At 41.1% G+C, this 18,549-nt stretch overlaps 1 protein-coding gene across 1 annotated transcript in view; it reads left to right on the top strand.

Annotated features, from left to right (window-relative positions):
• The first annotated feature begins 1,989 nt into the window (after positions 1 to 1,989).
• A2ML1 (alpha-2-macroglobulin like 1) overlaps positions 1,990 to 18,549 on the top strand; it is a 42,684-nt gene continuing 26,124 nt past the window's right edge. The window contains 19 exon segments of the mRNA XM_037847215.1: positions 1,990 to 2,134; positions 2,516 to 2,678; positions 3,246 to 3,298; positions 6,654 to 6,674; positions 7,486 to 7,645; positions 7,908 to 7,992; positions 8,488 to 8,614; positions 9,069 to 9,183; positions 9,518 to 9,627; positions 10,674 to 10,841; positions 12,085 to 12,312; positions 13,774 to 13,834; positions 14,199 to 14,344; positions 14,893 to 15,042; positions 15,454 to 15,648; positions 16,272 to 16,365; positions 16,749 to 16,863; positions 17,415 to 17,643; positions 17,841 to 17,967. Of these exon segments, the coding sequence (XP_037703143.1) occupies positions 2,123 to 2,134; positions 2,516 to 2,678; positions 3,246 to 3,298; positions 6,654 to 6,674; positions 7,486 to 7,645; positions 7,908 to 7,992; positions 8,488 to 8,614; positions 9,069 to 9,183; positions 9,518 to 9,627; positions 10,674 to 10,841; positions 12,085 to 12,312; positions 13,774 to 13,834; positions 14,199 to 14,344; positions 14,893 to 15,042; positions 15,454 to 15,648; positions 16,272 to 16,365; positions 16,749 to 16,863; positions 17,415 to 17,643; positions 17,841 to 17,967 (2,359 nt within the window). The 5' untranslated portion in view covers positions 1,990 to 2,122.

Below are 18,549 nucleotides of genomic sequence, written 5' to 3'. Positions count from 1 at the left end.
CTGCTGACCACCACATCGGTGAAAAAGTTTTGTCTGTGGCATCACAGAGCTGGAAGAACATGAATTAAGGACTCACAGGTGCCATTTTTCCCACTCCTTGGAGGAAAGCCTGTGTGCAGTAGGAGAAAAGGAGGCCTACCAGAGATAGGCAGTATGAGAGAGAGATTGGGAGAAGTGAATCTTCACAGCATCAAGTCTCTAATCCCAGGCCATAAAGTCTTTGGAGTTCCTCTGGTTCCTTCAGTTCTTCTTTCACATCTGTGATCACCCAGTTATCAAAATCCCTTTGTGCTTTAGCTGGTTTGATTTGGGTTGGTCATTGGCCCAGGAAAGTATCCTCACTGATTTATACTTTTGGTGGCTTTCAAGTCTCACTGTTATAAAGAACACTGTGAAGAAGCTCAGTGTAGATAAATTTTTGTATACATGCATGATCATTTTCCCCGCTAAGATATACTTCCAGAGTAGGAGTTGCCATATCAAAGAATAATCAAATCTTAAAGGCTTTTGATGTGTATTGTGAAATTGCTCTCAGAAAACTTGTCCAATTCATATTTCCTGCAGGACTGTCCCTATTTCCATACAGTCACAACAACACTAAGTAGTATTAATTTTTTTAAAATTCCCAGTTAGGTAGAGGTTTACTGCTTTCCTATTGATATTGTCCCCATACATGTGTTCTCAAGTATATGTTAATAGAACAGAGAAAAATAGTAGAAGGAGAAAAGAAGATCAAATGGGAATATGAACTTTTAATGAAATCAGAAAACAGGGAGGAGTCCAAAATGTGCTCTGAGAGCTTTACCACTATGAATACACAACCCTGGCTTTTGCCCAAAACTGGTATTATGAACTGGCTGAGCCAGTATGAAAGTTCCAGAGTGAAACAAACTTGAGGAACTGAATAAAAGCCCTACCCTGTTCGACCACCTTCACCTGAGGCCCTACTAGGTGATTGGCTGGAGCATCAGTCAGAGCTCCACACCCTCTTTGGGGTGTGGCGTACATAAGCTACAGCAGGGGGCCAGATCCTGAGGAATCCGGCTCACCGGCAAAGATGTGGTCTCAACTCCTGCTAGGAATATTGGCCCTATTGCCAGCCATTGCAGAAGAACTTCACCCGTAAGTGCTCGGCATCAGGATTGATTTAGGGCAGGAGGCTCCTTGCCTGTCTTTCTCAAACATAAATATGGGGAGGAGGAGATAACTTTTTGTGTGTGTATGAAAGAGCAGGGCAGGGCCTGCTCTGTTCCTGCAGGGTGTGGGGACAAGGGAGAGCAGCGTGGGAGGGGGGCAGTGCAACCATCCCACACGTAGCCCCCAAGTGCCAGGTCATGAAACCGTCTCAACACAGTGACTGATCCATGACCAGCTGTGGCCTGGGCGGAGCTGCTGGGGACTTGCGCTGGGGGCGGTGGGGTGGGAGTGAGGGGGCTGAGGCTTCAGTTTCTTTCTCTGCATCCTTCTGGCCACCAAGCATGAAACTGATGCAATCTTGCCCTCATCTGACCCCCAGTCCCTTATCTGAGGAGATAACTTTTGACTTAGTAGCTGGTGGCCTAATTTCCTTAACATCTTTTCCCTCCCTTGGTTCCATGGATACTTTACCCAGAGAGAAAATCTGAGGCTCTAAGTGGGAGTTTTTTTAAAAAAAGATAAATATTAAAATGTGGGAGACCCCTCATACCCTGCTCTCTGTAATAGCACTGTTTTCTTTCTTGGTACCCTAGGAATAAGTTCTCAGTGATGGTCTCCTAATGGTGGGAGGTTTAGGCTGTTCACTGAGTTATTTGTTATTTGTCTGCTTCTTCCTTACGAAGATAAGGTTCATCAGGGCAGGACTTGATCTGTTTAATTCACTGCTGTATGTTGAATACTTAGGATAGTGCCTAGCTTTTCATTAAGTGAATGAATCATTACTGCTCTGAAATCCTTTTTGTTCTTTAACAGAAACTACCTGGTGACATTGCCAGCCCAGCTTAACTTCCCTTCCACTCAGAAGGTTTGTTTAGATCTAAGCCCCGGGTACTGTGGTGTAAAATTCACTGTTACTCTGGAGACCAAGGACAAGACCCAGAAGTTGCTAGAACACTCTGGATTAAGGAAGAGGCACTTACATTGCATGTCCTTTTTGGTAAGCACAGACTCAGCCCCAAATCTAATCCCTTACTTTCCCTATTTTCCTCTCTAGGCATTGACTATAATCTAACTAAATACGATTTCTGCTATCTTACTTTGGTATGGCCTCCAAAAGCTGTCTCCCCTAAACTTAACTTCAAATCCTGGCCATAACTCACCTACAATTTCCTTGACCTTGGATTTCTACTTTTAATTTCTGACCTTAACTTCTGATATTATTGCTTCCTTACTCCCTCCTAGCAAATTGTTTTGTGGTCCCTTGCAACCCTCATCTAACTGAGTTCTTTCCTTTTGCTCTGCCACCATTGGGTTGAGACCAGTTGATTCTGTTCCTCCAATCTCCTACTCCTCCCCAGAGCTCCCTTCTCTTGGCCAGGTACCACCTCCTGCTGGTGGCACAGAAGAAGTGGCCACAATCCGGGTGTCGGGAGTTGGAAATAGCATCAGCTTTGAAGAGAAGAAGAAGGTTCTAATTCAGAGGCAGGGGAGTGGCACATTTGTACAGACGGACAAACCTGTGTATACCCCAGGGCAGCAAGGTAAGAGGCACATGTGGCATTTGGCAAAAGACTAGGGAAAGAGCTGTGCACAATGGTAAAGAGGGGATTTGTGGTTTGGGTGGTAGCTCTATGGAACAGCCTGTACAGAAAAGAGCAATGTCTGAAGGCATAAAGTTTATGGGTGTTGAATATATATGCAAGAGTAGGGTGGCATTGCTACTGTGCATGTGTGCTGAAAACAAAAGTACACATTTCTCCTGGACTTCGGCAAGTGTTGTTGGGGTTGCTGGGTCTTCCAGCCAGCTGCTTGTATGAGAATAAGAAAACGTTAAGGACATTTGGCTTGAGTTTCTGTGTTTGAATTTGTGCCTTTCTTCTTTAGAGGACTCCATTCTGAGGTTTCAAAGTCAGGAGTCCTGAAGAGAAAACTGTTTTGGGGATTTACCTACCTCTCAGTCTAGGTTTTTATTTTACAAGTATGTTTTCTACCTGTTGGGGTTTTGCTGACTCAGAAGTATATGTGTGAGGAAGTCGAAGGGGTAAAGGAAAGGGAGATGCTGAGAGGGAAAAAAAAACCCTTTACTAATGATTCTTGTCCCCTTTCAGTGTACTTCCGCATTGTCACCTTAAACAGCAACTTTGTTCCAGTGAATGATAAGGTGAGAATTTAGTCGGGAGAAGGGAAAGGGAAGGGAGTAAGAGCAGACTGAGAAAATAGAGAAAAGAAGTAGAGATTCTCTGCTCGAGTGGACATCCTCTCCTGTGGGTATGTCAAGGCCAACCCTGTGTATTGCAAAAGAGACATGGGAATTGAGCCCCTGGGATACTAACCTAAATCCTCCTGGCCCCTGTCTGCCGAAAAGCAAGCAGAGGCCACTAGTTCTCAGCTTTGGTATCTACACATCAATTAGGTTGGCCTTCCTGAGATGCCAAGTGGCTTTGCAGTTCAAATATTAAGAACTAATTCAGGAGTGTATTTAATAAAAGGAAGAAATTAGAATATCCTCATCCATTATATATATATAAACACACACACACACACACACACATATATTACTATAAGGTAACTATTGTAATTGTTTTTCACTTGTTTGTTCAGACAATTCTCTTAGGGCAACAAGAAAGAAATAAATGCCAAAGGTAAAAATGTGGCAACATTTGGCGAATGCTTAAATTTTCCTTGAACAATTTCATCCCTAGAATCATAAGCCTCGTGATAGGTTTGACCTCAATTTGGGGCTTGTGTCACTTCTACATGCTTCTGATTTAACTTACCTCCTAGATACTTCTGTTGCCTTCTTTCTCGCTCAGTCACAACCCATGTAATGAAATGAAGCTTTTTAAGATAATCATAGGGAAAGCACTGTTTTTCCCCCTTCTCTATATTCTTAGAGCTTGTTTACTTTGAGTACATTATATGAGCTTGTTACTAATTGGTAGCTTCCTCCACCACTGATTTCTTTTCCGATTAGAATTCATCTTAGTTTCTCCTTCCCATCATCTGGATCCTTTCTTTAGCAGGAGTTTGGTATAATACTGAGTACTTATTTCTTAATAGGTTCTGAATTGGAGTGCTGCAGAGAGGAAATACTAGGGTGAAAATGTGGCCCCAGTCCCAGCTATTGTAGACTCTACTGTCCCCTAGAGGTTCACTTCATTAACTGCTTCTATTATATTATCTTTCCTCTCTGCTTAAATGATGCTGGATTACTGGGAGGGGCTCTGATTCACTTGTAAAATTGTTCCATCCTCCCTACTCCTTTTCCCTAGTCAGCCCTTCCCTTCAAGTTCAGTTGAGTCACTGAAATTACTGAAAGGAATTTTACTAAGACATTGAGGGACAAAAATAACAGAACACAATATTTTATCCTCAAACAACTAAAATATATTTAGATTGATTGACCCCATCTAGTTTGGTTGCTATACCCGGAAACCTCAGGCAGCTTTCAGTTGGAAATGCTGTTTTCCCTGTTAAACTCTTATTTCCTCCTTGAGCCTTCTTCTGGCTAGCTCATGTCTCCCTGATTCTTGACCTGCTGTGTGAGAAAAGAACTTTGTTATCTGAAGGAAGTGTTCTTTTCTGATTCTTACACCAAATCTATAGCAGTCTCAGTGATATTTGCCTTCTGATTGTCCATACAACATTGGTTTGTGAAAGTCCTATTTTATTTTGATTCTTATCTCCATTTATTTTTTGGCCATTCTGAAGAATTGCCATTATCCCTTATATTAAGGCTGATATTACTTATATTTAGTGAGGCTCAGTTTCTTCAGTAGTTGGGATTACGTCAACAGTAGTGGTACCTAGCCAAAGAATCAAAGGCAAGCACCATTTTATTTCATTCTCTTTTCCTTCCAAAAGACATCCAAACTGGTTTTCTACTCTTGTAAAGAATTTTGCAGCCTCTCTGAGCCCCCTAAAACTAAATTCCAGCTTTCAATGTCATCCAGTTGATAGTCCTTTTAAGAAAATGCATTATTGATTGGCATGCCGTTAATACAATAAATATACAGTGTCAAATCAGGTTTTTAATTATATTCACATCTTAGACATTCTAATTATCTATTTCCTTGGTCATGAGTTTGTAGAATTCTAACTATTACAATTTTAAAATATCAAGACCTTTTAAAGAGAAACAACACAGTAAGAAGATAATTGTCACATAGAAAGATTTTCTTCAGTAGCTATTTGTTTTCAGCTTTTGTTATTAAAATTTACAAATATACCACTTTTGGTTAGCATTTCTTTCATTTTGCCAGATTGGTTTTACTTATTCATCTTTTTTTGCTGAATCATTTGAAAGTAAGTTGCAGTCATCATTCCTTCCTCCCTACTCCACCTCACCCCTAAATACACTCACCCCTAAGTACTTCAGCATGCATCTTCTAAAAGGAATATTTTAAATAATCATAATATCATAATCACACCAAAGAAGATACACAATAATTATTTAATATCATTTAATACCCAGTCCAAAATCAGGTTTTTCCAAATGACATTTAGAGGTTTTTTTTTCAGACTAGGATCCAATAAAGTTCATGCATTACATTTAGTTGTTATGTTGTTTTAATTTCTCTTTATTTAAAATAATCCCTTCTATTTTTTTTCATTATAATGACCTTTTTTTGGGGGGGAAGGGGAGAGATCAGGCTAGATGACTTGTAAGATATCCTCTATTGAGGAACATGGCATTGACTTTTGAAGAAGACTAGTTATTTTAAAGAATATTCCACATTTTTTATTTGTCTGATTATTTCCTTATCAGGTAATCTAACTTGTTCCTCTATCCTCTGGAAGCCAGGTCTGAAGTCCTAATTAGATTCAGACTAAAACTTTTTGTGAAATTATTTCTTAGTTAATGCTGTGAACCTCATATATATCATATCAGGAGGCAAATACTATCAGGTTGTCTGATTATTAGTGATGATGAATTTGATTACTTGCTTAAGGTGGCAATAGCCTAATCTCTCCATTGTAAAGGTATGTCTTTTCCCTTTTGAAATTAGCAAGTCATTTTGGGGTGACATTTTGACACCAAGCACAAAGATGTGTTCCTCGCCAACCTAATCATTTTAGCATCTATCCCAAGCATTTTTTGAGAAACTATACATGATCCTCTGACAGCATTCCTTTGAATAAAAACAATTTTAAATATTGTTTTGCAATGCTTGAACTGGTTTCCAGCCAGTTTCATTCAGATAACAGAGGAAGAGGCCAGGAGATGGTTGGTTAAACCAAGAAGAGATTTAAACTTTAGGGAGCCCACATTTTCTTTTAGGGCATGTTGGGGAAAACTCAGTCATCAAGAGCACTTGGGTGTGCTGAAGGATGTGCTCATTGCTGACACTTTTGAGGAAATCTCTTCTCTCTCCTCCTCCACCCAATAGGACTCATAATCAGGGCCCGAGGAGCCATTTATGAAGATGTATGCAATAGAGAAAGGAAGAGTCATTTGTGAACTTGTTGCCTTTAGGAAGCTGATTTAACCAAACTTATCCGTTTTTTCTTTGCAGTACTCCATGGTGGAACTGCAGGTAGGTAGACATTTTCTTTTCTGTCAGTTGTACAGAAGGAGTGAGATTTTGGTGCTAAACCTTAAAGCCAGGAACAACTCTGAGATCTTGGCCCAGAGTTCAGAAACTCTGCCCCAGCACCTAGTACCTGCAATTCCACCCAAGCCATGCCTGCTCTCCTGTTTATGCACTCCTCTCTTAGAACAAAAACTTCTATAAACAAGGACACTCACCTTTGCTGTGTCTATTCCCCTCTCTGATGCCTGTAACTTCTCTGGGCCAAGCCAATTCAACCAGGCTTGGCTCTGTACTTGTCATAGATACTGTAAAAGAGACCCTGCTCTTGTCATAGACACTTGTTGGTTGAATGATTACATGAGTACCCATGAGAAATGTTTATTTCTTTGAAGGGATGAACCAGAAGGGCAAAATCCCACAAAATCCCCTCCATTTTTCCAATAAATTACCTATCCTTCAGATATCTCACAGTGAATTCCTTCAGCCTTCTCCTTTAATAGGAACCAAGAATAAGGTAAACCTTCCTTGTAAATAATATCCTAAAGCATATTTTCCAAAATTGGTGTTAATACCTTAGGGAACTCAGTCTCATCATTGAAACCCATAAGGACCCTTTTCTTTCCAAATAGGAGTTGGTCCTATAGAAAAATTTATCTCATTCAGTATTGAAGAAAATTATAAATAATATAGGGAGCTGTTCTTCCTGGACAACAGACTACAGGGGTCATGAACAACTAGGTGGAATTCTTTACCTGTGCAGTGCAGAATGGGCAGCAGGCAGGCATATCATTCAGTATCTCTTCCCTGGACACAGGATCCAAATAGCAACAGGATTGCACAGTGGCTGGAAGTGGTACCTGAGCAAGGCATTGTAGACCTATCATTCCAACTGGCACCAGAGGCAACGCTGGGCACCTACACATTGGCAGTGGCTGGGGACAAGACCTTTAGCACCTTCAGTTTGGAGGAATATGGTAGGTGGGGGAATTACCAGTTCAAAGTGGTGGGCATAATCTTGTCTCACAATCAGCAAAGGTAAAGTAAAATCTACTCTGGGGAGGGATTACTTATTCATTTTTGAATCAGTGCTAAATCAACTAATACCTTCAGGAGCATTCTACTTTAATCATTCTCCTTAAACTTTAGTTATTAGTGTTTTTATACCCATCTGTTCATTACTTACATGGCCAAGTCCTCTTTCGATTCCTTTTCCACTTCTCTTTTCACTTTTTCCAGTGTTGCCTAAGTTTGACATGGAAGTGGTGGAACCCAAGCAGTTATCAACAGTGGAGGAAACTTTCCCAGTAAAAATTTGTTGTAGGTAAGAGTAAGAGCTCTGGATCTGGTGAAGAGTAAAGCTATATTGAAAGGAGTGATGAGGGATATTATAGGGAGAGGGATTATGGTGGTGGTGGTTAAACTTGGGATATTTTACGTACTTCAGAGTCATTACTTGTCCACGAACATATTTTCTAATTGTGTTTCTGCTCTTACTTTCCACTGGCCACTCAGTCAATATATTCAATTTAGTTCCTACTTTGTGCAGAACACAGTACTGAATCTCATGGAGAAACAGGAATAAGGAGAAAGAAGGACATTGTTTCTGTCCTCAGGATGGTGCTTACTGTGTAATGGCAATATTCTAAGGTGCTGATTAAAGGAGGGAGAGAAACGAGAGCTGGAAAACAGTTGGATCACTAGAGCACCTTCAGAAGTTGAGGGTGTGGGGAAGAAGGAAAAGTGGTGCTTTAGGGAAGGAAGGTTGGCTCTCAAGGGGAATTTCCCAACTCTGACTCCTCATGCTTTTCTTGGTCAGGTACACCTATGGAAAGCCCATGCTTGGGGCAGTGCGGGTATCAGTGTGTCAGAAGGCATATACTTACTGGATTCGAGAGAAGGAACAGGAGCAGCTACCTGACAAATGCAAGAACCTCTCTGGACAGGTGAGTAAATGGGATGTAGAAAGATATCTTATTCATGACCCAGAGAGTAAGGGCCAATAGAGAAAAGTGGTAAGAGGCCCAAAGTAGAAAGTATTTCATAGGACTATTATCTCCTTCTAAAGAACAAAGCGGTGTATCTTCCTAAACAGATAAAGTCTTTCAGAATCTGCCTTGGAATAAAAAAATTAAGCACTTGTGAGCTACAATTTTCAGTTCTGCAGTTGGTTCTTTTCCTCTTGTCATATTCTGGAGCTTCAGAATCATTTTATGATTATATATGTACCTGTCTATGTGTGTGTATGTATTCCATGTTTAGAATACAGGAAAGTTTTTCCATCTTAAAGATGGAGAAACTAGAGTATGGAGATAAGAAATTATTTCCTTCTGTGGGGCATTATGAAATGGAAACAGAGGTTAGGTTGCTCATCTTTTCTGTCTCCGATTGCCTCTCCAGACTGACAAGGCAGGGTGCTTCTCAGCCTCTGTGGACATGGCCACCTTCAGCCTCACTGGTTCCGCCTATAGCCACAGCATCAATATTGTGGCAACTGTGGTGGAGGAAGGGACAGGTAAGCTGGGTATACTCTTTCACTCCTTAATAAAGGAAAGAGAATGGAAAAGTTCTGTCCCAGAGACAGAGCTATACAGACAATTCCAGACCTACCCTCATTTGTGTTTGGGGGTGACCCTGCTCCTAGGTCACAGTCAAGGGAAAATGCCAGATTCCATCCTGCCATCCACTGCCCAAAAAGTTTGGGGAAGAGTAGTTGGTTTGGATCTTTGGCCAGAAATACATTCAGTTTCATAGTTTCAATGGCATCATCCTCTCAGGGATTTCATATTCAACATGAAGATGAAGATATCAGATATTTAGATCATCACATACCTGTTTTCCCTCTGCAGGAGTGGAGGCCAACACCACTCAGGATATCCACATTTCTTCACAAATAGGATCAATGACCTTTGAAGACACCAATAATTTTTATTACCCCAATTTCCCCTTCAGTGGGAAGGTATGTTGAAAGCTTGTCTGCACAGATAAAAAATGCTTAACCACAAATTTTGCCTCCTTGTAGACATTTAATTGCTAATTTAGCATTGTTCTGAGTGTTTTGCATATATTCACTTATTTAATATTTACAACAGCATAATGAGGCAGACACTGTCATTGGCCCCATTTTTACAGATGAGGAGACTGAGACATAGAGAGATTAAGTGATTTTCCCAATGTTATATAACTAGTAAGTGGGAACTACAATCAAACCCAGGCAGCCTGCATCCAGAATAGACACTCTTAATTTCTATGCTGCACTGTCCTTAATCCCACCAGATGTGCCTTGAATATTGAAATGACTACATTGCCCTTCCTAATGTCATGGGTTCATTTTCTAATGTCCAAGTCTTCGAATTCAAGGGCTTCAGGATTCTGGAGAAATCATCTGGTCTGAGCTCCTACATCTAGGCAAGGTTATTAACAGGCTTTCCTTGGCAGAGAGCTATTCATAGCTCCTTAAGCATTTTTGGTTTTTAGAGAGATTTAAAAGTTTCCTTTGTTAGTGTCTTATTTCTGATATCTAACTTAATCTCTCTCTCTTTCCAGCTCACTTTACTTCATTGGGCAAATTTTTGGTCAACACAATGGTATTGTGCATATTTAGAGGCCATAATTCGTTAGTCATTTTTTCTCCACCCTAAGGGTAGATCCAGGTAGTTTAGAGCCTGAGGTTTTTACAATTAGAAAGGAGAAACAGCTCTCTTTAAGAAAAATTACGTCAAATTATATAGATAGCCTGAAAAGGGGACTATATAAGGGAGGGGTCCTAAAGGTTAAGTTTTATTAGCTGCCTGGTAAATCTGCCTCTGTTTCAGGCAAAGGAACTTCTGTTTGTTTCTCAGTTCCTCATAGATTCTAGCGTCCAACCATTGAATCACATATATCTTTCTCTGGAGTCTCTCCTGAAATGTATTCTTAGAGTTTCTTTTATCACCTCACTTTACCTCATACTTGAGCCTGCTCTAAATCTAACTCTAATGGCCTAATAATAACCTTTACCTCCAGATAAGAGTTAGAGGCCATGATGGCTCCCTCCTCGGGAATCATGCAGTGTTTCTGGTGATATATGGCAAAAAAGGAACCATCACCCAGACCCTAATTACTGACAAGAATGGCCTTGCTCCCTTCAAGCTGGATACAGTCAGTTGGAATGGGGCAGACGTTTCTCTGGAGGTAAGCATTGGGGAAGACTAGCTTCCTAGCAGGATGATTTCCCTGAAGGAAAACTTCAAGATTTCCTATTTCCTACCTCACTCCTTGTCATCCTGCCTCTCTTACTCTACTGTCCTGCTCTCCAGTTGAAAACGTTTTCTTATATCCTTTCTGTTTTTAATGTCAATTAAATAACCCTTCAGATCAAAGCTGATATTTCTACAAATTTGTCTTTCATCGCTATCTGATCCTGTATATGAAATCAGAGTAAGAAGGAAAAAATGATTCAGAGCGAATTCTTCTTTCTCTTATTCCCCTGTCATCTCCCTGCATTACTCATAAAAATGGCAGGTAAGAGGACTCCAGGTTTTAGATAACCTTTAAAGAAGGCTGCTTGTATCAGTTACCAACTGCCACAGCAATGCTGCCTAGCAAATAGCTACAAAACTTCAATATCACACAATAAACATTTATCGCTCGTGCACCTGTGGTTGTCAAACAGGCAGCTCGGCAGCTCTTGGTGGCCTTTCTGACATGTCTGTGGGTTAGCTGGTATAGGCTGATGCTCCACATGTCTCTCATGTTCCAGCAAGCTAGCCAAGCAGACTCTCACGGCAATGATAGAGGGACAAGAACAAAAGTGAATATGTCAAGGGCTTTTTTAAGCCTCTGCTTATCTTGCATATGCTAACATCTCATTCCCAACAGGAATTCACATATCTTGGCCCAGAGTCAGACTAAGAGGGCTCTACAAGATTATGTGGTAAAGGGTGTTAATACAGGGAAGGGTACAGAATTGGAAACATTAATGCAATCATTCAACCATCCTACAAAAGCAAACATATACTATTTGCCTTGTGGCTAATTTGACTGTTTTTTTACTCTAAGCATCACTCGATCACTCTAGGCAGAAATAATTATATTTCAATTTTATTGTCCTCTATATCTAATTTTCTTATCCCTGAAATATAATCTTTAAGTTCTATATAATCCTTCTCATGTTTATCTTTCCCCTAGGCATCAGTCTGTGAAGGTATAAATCCCACAATTTCCCTATACTTAAGACATCATATCACTCGCCTACATGTTGAAGTGTTACTGCACACAAACACTGCTGTGGATTGCTCACCCATCCTTGGCCAGACCCCAGAGAAATTTTCGCATGCCATTTTTAGGCAGTGGAGATTTGAAAGAGAACTTTATTTGAAAGTCCATGAGGTTAGTGGGGTTGGAAGTACATGCTGTTTCTCTCTCTTTTTCTTAGGGCCGGTTCCAAATGGAAGATTTGGTATATAATCCAGAACAGGTGCCTCACTACTACCAGAATGCCTACTTGCACCTGAGACCCTTCTACAACACAACTCATAGCTTCCTTGGCATTCACCAGCTAAATGGCATCTTGAAATGTGGTCAGCCCCAGGAAGTAATGGTGGATTATTACATTGATCCAGCTGATGTGAACCTGGACCAAGAAATCATCTTCTCCTACTTTGTGAGACTGGAAAATGGGGATTGGTGAAAGTGTGTGGGGATGGAAAGGAAATGAGGAGAGTCAGCCAGAGAAGGTACATAGGCCATCTAGAGAAGAGATAATGTGAGCCATGTATGTAATTTCAAATTTTCTAGTACTACATTAAAAAAATTAAAAGGAACAGGTAAAGTTAGTTTTAATTACAATATATCTAAAATATTATCATTCAACATACAATCTATATAAATAATTAATAATAGATATTTTACATTACTTTTCTCAACCAAGTTTGAAATTCAGTGTGTATTTTATACACACAGTACATCTCAGTTTGCTAATTTCAAGTGCTCAACCATTACGTGTGGCTAGTGGCTACCATACTACACTATGCAAGTGCAGAGGATGGGGGAAATTTAGGACTAAAAGAGATTTTGAGCAGGCGCCCAGGGAAATTGTGTGGGGAAAGATATAAGGGAATAAGAAAGTGTTGCTGGCCAAGACCGAAAAGGCAGGGTGAGAGAGGAGGGCTTAGTACTTGGGATTAATCTCATTCTGTGTTCCTTTGGTCAATATTTTTAAATAAATGATGTTAGGCTAAAATTAACATTGATAGCAGCCTTGTTGGGAAAATAAAGTCACAACCTGCAGCCTGAAAGAAATGTGTAAAGATAAGCAGTGCTACTGGTCAACTTCGGAGATAGTAAGAAGTAACTATGGGAACCTCAAGCCAAGGCAGTCATTCTGACACAACGGAATGAGGAGGGGTGGGTTATTTCCTAGGAAAGAAAATAACAAGTCAGACTGATAATACAGGCACCATCTCCAGGACAGAGGTGTGGGGAGGCCTGGGAGGAAAGTGAAGTTGAGATTGAACTGTATGGAAGAGCTCAGTGTCAGAGCAGAGCCTGAGGAATGGGCTCTGTGCCCTTTGTAGGAATCTGAGATGATAGCCTGCCTAGAAGCGATTGTAATGAATTGAGTTCCAAGTGAGAATGGACAGGGAAGGAGAGTTAGAAAAAGCAAATTTTCCTCCTCAGGGTCAAGTAGCAGAAGGGCTCAGGACAGTTTCAGGTAAATCATTTTCATTGTATTTTGGATTGAGTGGTAATATTAAAAGGTTACAAGGATGAATTTTAGCTAGCTTTATGTTATGAGGATTATGAGAGGATAAAACCTATATCCAGATAGGCATTTCCCTTGAAAGCGTCAATACTGTGAGGAATGGTTTCTGGGCTGTCTAACCCAGAGGTAGTAATGACCCTTGCTCCCGACTCCTTGCCCCGTGGTTTTCAGGCAGACTTCCTACTTGAGGTAGAGACTTCAGGGCCTGTTGGCAGCATCCTGCATTTGATAAGCAAAGGGATTCTCAGTGAAGTATCAACCCAGGCTCTGGAACTCATGGAGTGATGCAGGGATGCTCCAGAATTAAGGTCAAGGCTAAACTCCCTTAACTTCTAGTTGTTGATTTTTTCTCTTCCTTAGTTAATAGGGAAAGGGAGTCTGGAGCTGGAAGGGCAGAAACACCTGAACTCTAAGAAGAAAGGTGAGTATACAGGTTTCTCCTAGAAGAGAAAGGGAAATTTTAATCTTGCAGAAAAGATTTCTTATATGTAGAAGCAATGAAGACAAACACTAACAAAGGAGAGCCTGAGGAACTGGCCATGGAATCCTTGACAGGAATCTGAGATGATAGCCTGTCTGGAAACTATTACAATGAATTAGTTTCCAAGTGAGAATGGACAGGGAAGGAGAGTTAGAAAACACAAATTTTCAGAGTAGAAAAATAAGAAGTAATAGGTAACTTGATGCCTGTGTCTGGCCCCATAAGAAGTGCAAACATATGGATGGTGTCATTGGTAGGTGAGTATGCACTCTCACTTCCCTGTATATCCCCTCTTCTCTTTCAGGACTGAAAGGCTCCTTCTCTCTCTCACTGACCTTTACTTCCAGACTAGCCCCTGATCCTTCCCTTGTGATATATGCCATTTTTCCCAGTGGAGGTGTTATCGCTGACAAAATTCAGTTCTCAGTGGAGATGTGCTTTGACAATCAGGTAAAAAAGGCAATTAGATTAGGAAGCTAATAAAAAATGGGTGCCAGGTACTGTAACAGTAACAGAAAATAAAAAAAATTTTAAAAAAAGGCAATTAAGGAGGGTGAAGAAAAGAGTTGGATAGAGAAAGATCTTGGGTGTGCTGGGGTGGGAGAGAAGGTAGAGGCAGGAAAATAAAAAGATTAGATTGAAGTTGGATATTATCTTATATTTATATATTTAGTGAGTTTTGTTGAATCTGTCTTTCACTTCTTCTTAAAATCCATGTTGGGAAATCACAGTTCCTATATAGTTATTCCATATATTCTCCTTTTTCCTACTGTTTGTCTTCTAAAACTTTCTATGTCATTCTGCTGTGCTTACTTTTTTCCAACTCTATCATAGGACACTGGTCCTGAAGAGCTAGACTTTACAAAGAAAAATAAGTGAAAAGTGAGGGGTGGACAGTACACCAGAGTTGGGGCATGTTGTCTGATGATCCAAATCACATTGTTCCTCCATCTCTCCAGGCTGACCTGATCCCTTAGTTACGCCTTTCCCTTCTCTAGGTTTCCCTGGGCTTCTCACCTTCCCAGCAGCTTCCAGGGGCAGATGTGGAACTACAACTGCAGGCAGCTCCTGGGTCCCTGTGTGCAGTTCGGGCTGTGGATGAGAGTGTCTTATTACTAAGGCCAGAGAGAGAGCTGAGCAACCGCTCTGTGAGTAGCCTACAAATGCGTATGAAGAGAGTGAACCCAGGAAACAATTAGACTGCAGAGAGAACAAAAGACGGATTTTAGGTAATGGGAGAGAAAGTCTTAGGGAAATCATGTACCAAAAAGTGGTAGAGAAGCTGGTATGGAAATGAAGGTAGAAATAATTTATGTGAAGGGCATGGTTAATATGGAAGTGGAGATAGGAAAGAGAATGAAATAGGAGATGATGATGGAATATGGAAAAAGAAGTTAAAATGTAAAAAGGAAGGAAAGTGGCTATCATGAAATAAATATGGGAAGAATTCTGGAGTACTGGAAAGAAATAATGCAGAAGTGAACTGGGTTCAGAATCTGAGTGAAATTCCGCACTATTTCACGTTTCAGCACTTCACTTCCTTTCCTCTCTTATCTCAGGTCTATGGGATGTTCCCCTTCTGGTATGGCCACTACCCCTATCAGGTGGCTGAATATGATGAGTGTCCAGTGTTTGGCCCACAGGACTTGCCTCAACCCCTCATTGACCCAGTGCCTAAAGAGCGTTGGAGTAGGCGGTCTATTATCTGGAGACCCTGGTTCTCTGAAGGTGCAGACCTTTTCAGTTTCTTCCAGGTAGATGTTCTTACCCCTTTTGTTCTTATAGAAACAATGGTGGTGGGAGAGAGGAAAGGAAAGTCCATATCTAAGAAAGCAGAGACCCATGTGAGAACTGACAGGGCCAAAATACTGAAAGAAGCTTCTGAGATGTAAGGTAACCGCTCTTGGTCCTTAGGCTTGAAGAAGTTGCCCAGTTGCCTTGGAAGGAAGATTGTTGTACAAAGCTATAACCTAGTTCTCATCTCTCTGTGGTCCCCAAATATTGGTTTCCATTGGATCACTTGAGAAGGAAAATGAGGGAAAATAGACCCAAGATCTCTTATTATTATTATAAAAATATTCGACACCTATTTTTATGAGCAGAGGCTTGGGATGTTGTGTGGCTCAAGTCTGAGGAGGAGGTCTCTGACGTCAGGAGCCATGTCCTACTCATTTTTGTGTTTTCTCTAATGCCTGACCCTTAATAAAGCTCAACGCGTTTTGTTGAATTGAATGAGCTGATATGGTCCCTGTGCTTAGGCACTTCAGAATCTAAGTCATAATGAGGATGCAGACACTAACATTTGGAAGCATTAAATAAGTTTAATTGAAAGTATTTTACACTCACTTTATTCTCTGGTCTCTTTGGTGCCTATTAGGATGTTGGCCTGAAAATATTTTCCAATGCCAAGATCAAGAAGCTGGTAGATTGCAATCACTGGTCTCCAAAATACAGCACTGCAATGGGTGGAGGTAAGTTGCCTCTGTGGCTTGTGGATTTATTGGGATGTTTAGAGTCATGGAACTCTGATATCTCCCTCTTTGCCTCCTGTTCTTACACCAAGCCTCTAACTTCAATATGATAATGTATTGTAGGCCATAGATACAGGCAGTTTCCCAAGGGTCTCTCTCTGGGGAGGGTTTTTGAAGCCTGAAGCCCTTTTCTATTCATTCCCTTGTCATTCTATTCATTCTTCTTCTCTGTTGATCAGTTCCTCTATGGTTCTTTCTTTTTGTCTATAGGGATGTTCTCTTCTTCCCTATGAATTTCTTTCTTTTAGTCCCTCCATCTCAATTCATATCACAACAGAAGTCTTCTGTTTTCCAAAATTCTTTTTTCTTGGTCTCCTCAGCAGGCAGTGGTATTAGTCGAGAGGGTTTTGCCTCTTCACACTCATCACTTCAGTCAGGGGACTCTCAGGTCCGCCAGTTCTTTCCGGAGACCTGGCTCTGGAATCTGTTCCCTATCGGGTAAGTGATGCCTCAAATGTACAGCAAGATTATACAGTGTGGAAACAACAGAGAACTCAGAACAAATTTCTAATATATCAAAGTCCCAAGCCAAGAAAGCTAACAAAGAACCCATTCCTTTCCCTGAATTATTATACAGTGATATACAATCACTCAAAACAAATTCACATGTCTTCACAGTCTCACAGTGCCTACAGTACATTCTCACTCCTGACCCACACAGACTTTATTGACATTCGTTCTTGCCGTCTGCTTACACACTCATTTTGACAAACCACAAGAACACATATGCTCACCATTTCAGAGGGCACTAACTTCTCTTTCAGATAGGCTTATACACACATCCCCACCCACATGTACCCACCCACACATACTCTTCCCCCTCCCACATTTGTACATCCTCACTAACCCCAGGATACACAATTGTGTTGCCTCTTCATTTTCCCCAATACAACAAATTCACTTCTGCAGATAAACTTGTAGCTTGATTTAGAAATACTCCCCTTCTGCTGCTTTCCCTCTACCTCACCTGGGTTCTTGTGTTCCCACAGAAACTCAGGGAAGGAGGCTGTCCATGTCACGGTTCCTGATACCATCACCGAGTGGAAGGCCATGACTTTCTGTACCTCCCAGTCCAGAGGCTTTGGTCTTTCGCCCACTGTTGGACTGACTGCTTTCAAGCCATTCTTTGTTGATCTGAGTCTCCCTTACTCAGTAGTTCGTGGGGAATCCTTTCGTCTAACTGCCACCATCTTCAATTATCTGAAGGACAGCATCAGGGTGAGAGCTGGGGATACAGGGAACAAGTGTCAGCCCCAGAGCCACCCCTACACCCTAAGTTTGCCCTTGAGTTGGAAGCACAGCAACTTTCCCTGGGAAAGAAATGAGATGTCCATTTCTCAGCTCTCAAGTTGTGCTGAGCCTCTGTTTGCTGTCTCCTTTGCTCATACCCTTTATCTCTTAAACATCTTCTTCAGGTTCGGACCAACCTAGCTAAATCAGATCAGTACCAGGTGGAATCATGGTCAGATTCTGCTGCCTCCAGCTGTCTCTCTGCTAATGAAGCAAAAACCCATCACTGGAACATCACAGCTATCAAACTAGGTAAGAGAGAGACATGGTAGATGGCAAAGAAAGCCTAGAGAGAAAGCTCAGTGATTTAAGACTGCTATCCTTTCCTTTAGTGCATTTCCTTTGTTTTTCTTCTTTTTATTTGTCTCTATTTTCCTCCCTCCCAAAGCTATATTATAAATAAATAAGCACATACTTTTTGATTGGTGGCCAAAAAAAATTTATCCAAACTGGAATACTTTGTGTGTGAAAGGGGGTGTTCTAGTTTGCTAATGCTGACGGAATGCAAAAGACCAGAAATGGATTGGCTTTTATAGAAGGGGGTTTGTTTGGTTACACAGTTAGTCTTAAGGCCATAAAGCGTCTAAGGTAATGCATTAACAATCGGGTACCTTCAGTGGAGGATGGCCAATGGTGTCTGGAAAACCTCTGTTAGCTGGGAAGGCACGTGGCTGGCATCTGCTCCAGAGTTCTGGTTTCAAAATGGCTTTCTCCCAGGATGTTCCTCTCTAGGCTTCTCTCCAAAATGTCACTCTTAGTTGCTCTTGGGGCATTTGTCTTCTCTTAGCTTCCCTGGAACAAAAGTCTGCTTTCAAAGGCCGTCTCCAAAATGTC

The sequence above is a fragment of the Choloepus didactylus genome, chromosome 8 (assembly GCF_015220235.1).
Source record: "Choloepus didactylus isolate mChoDid1 chromosome 8, mChoDid1.pri, whole genome shotgun sequence".
Classification (NCBI taxonomy): Eukaryota; Metazoa; Chordata; class Mammalia; order Pilosa; family Megalonychidae; genus Choloepus; species Choloepus didactylus.
The sequence above is the reverse complement of the archived record's forward strand: the minus strand, read 5'-3'. Positions and strand labels throughout refer to the sequence as shown.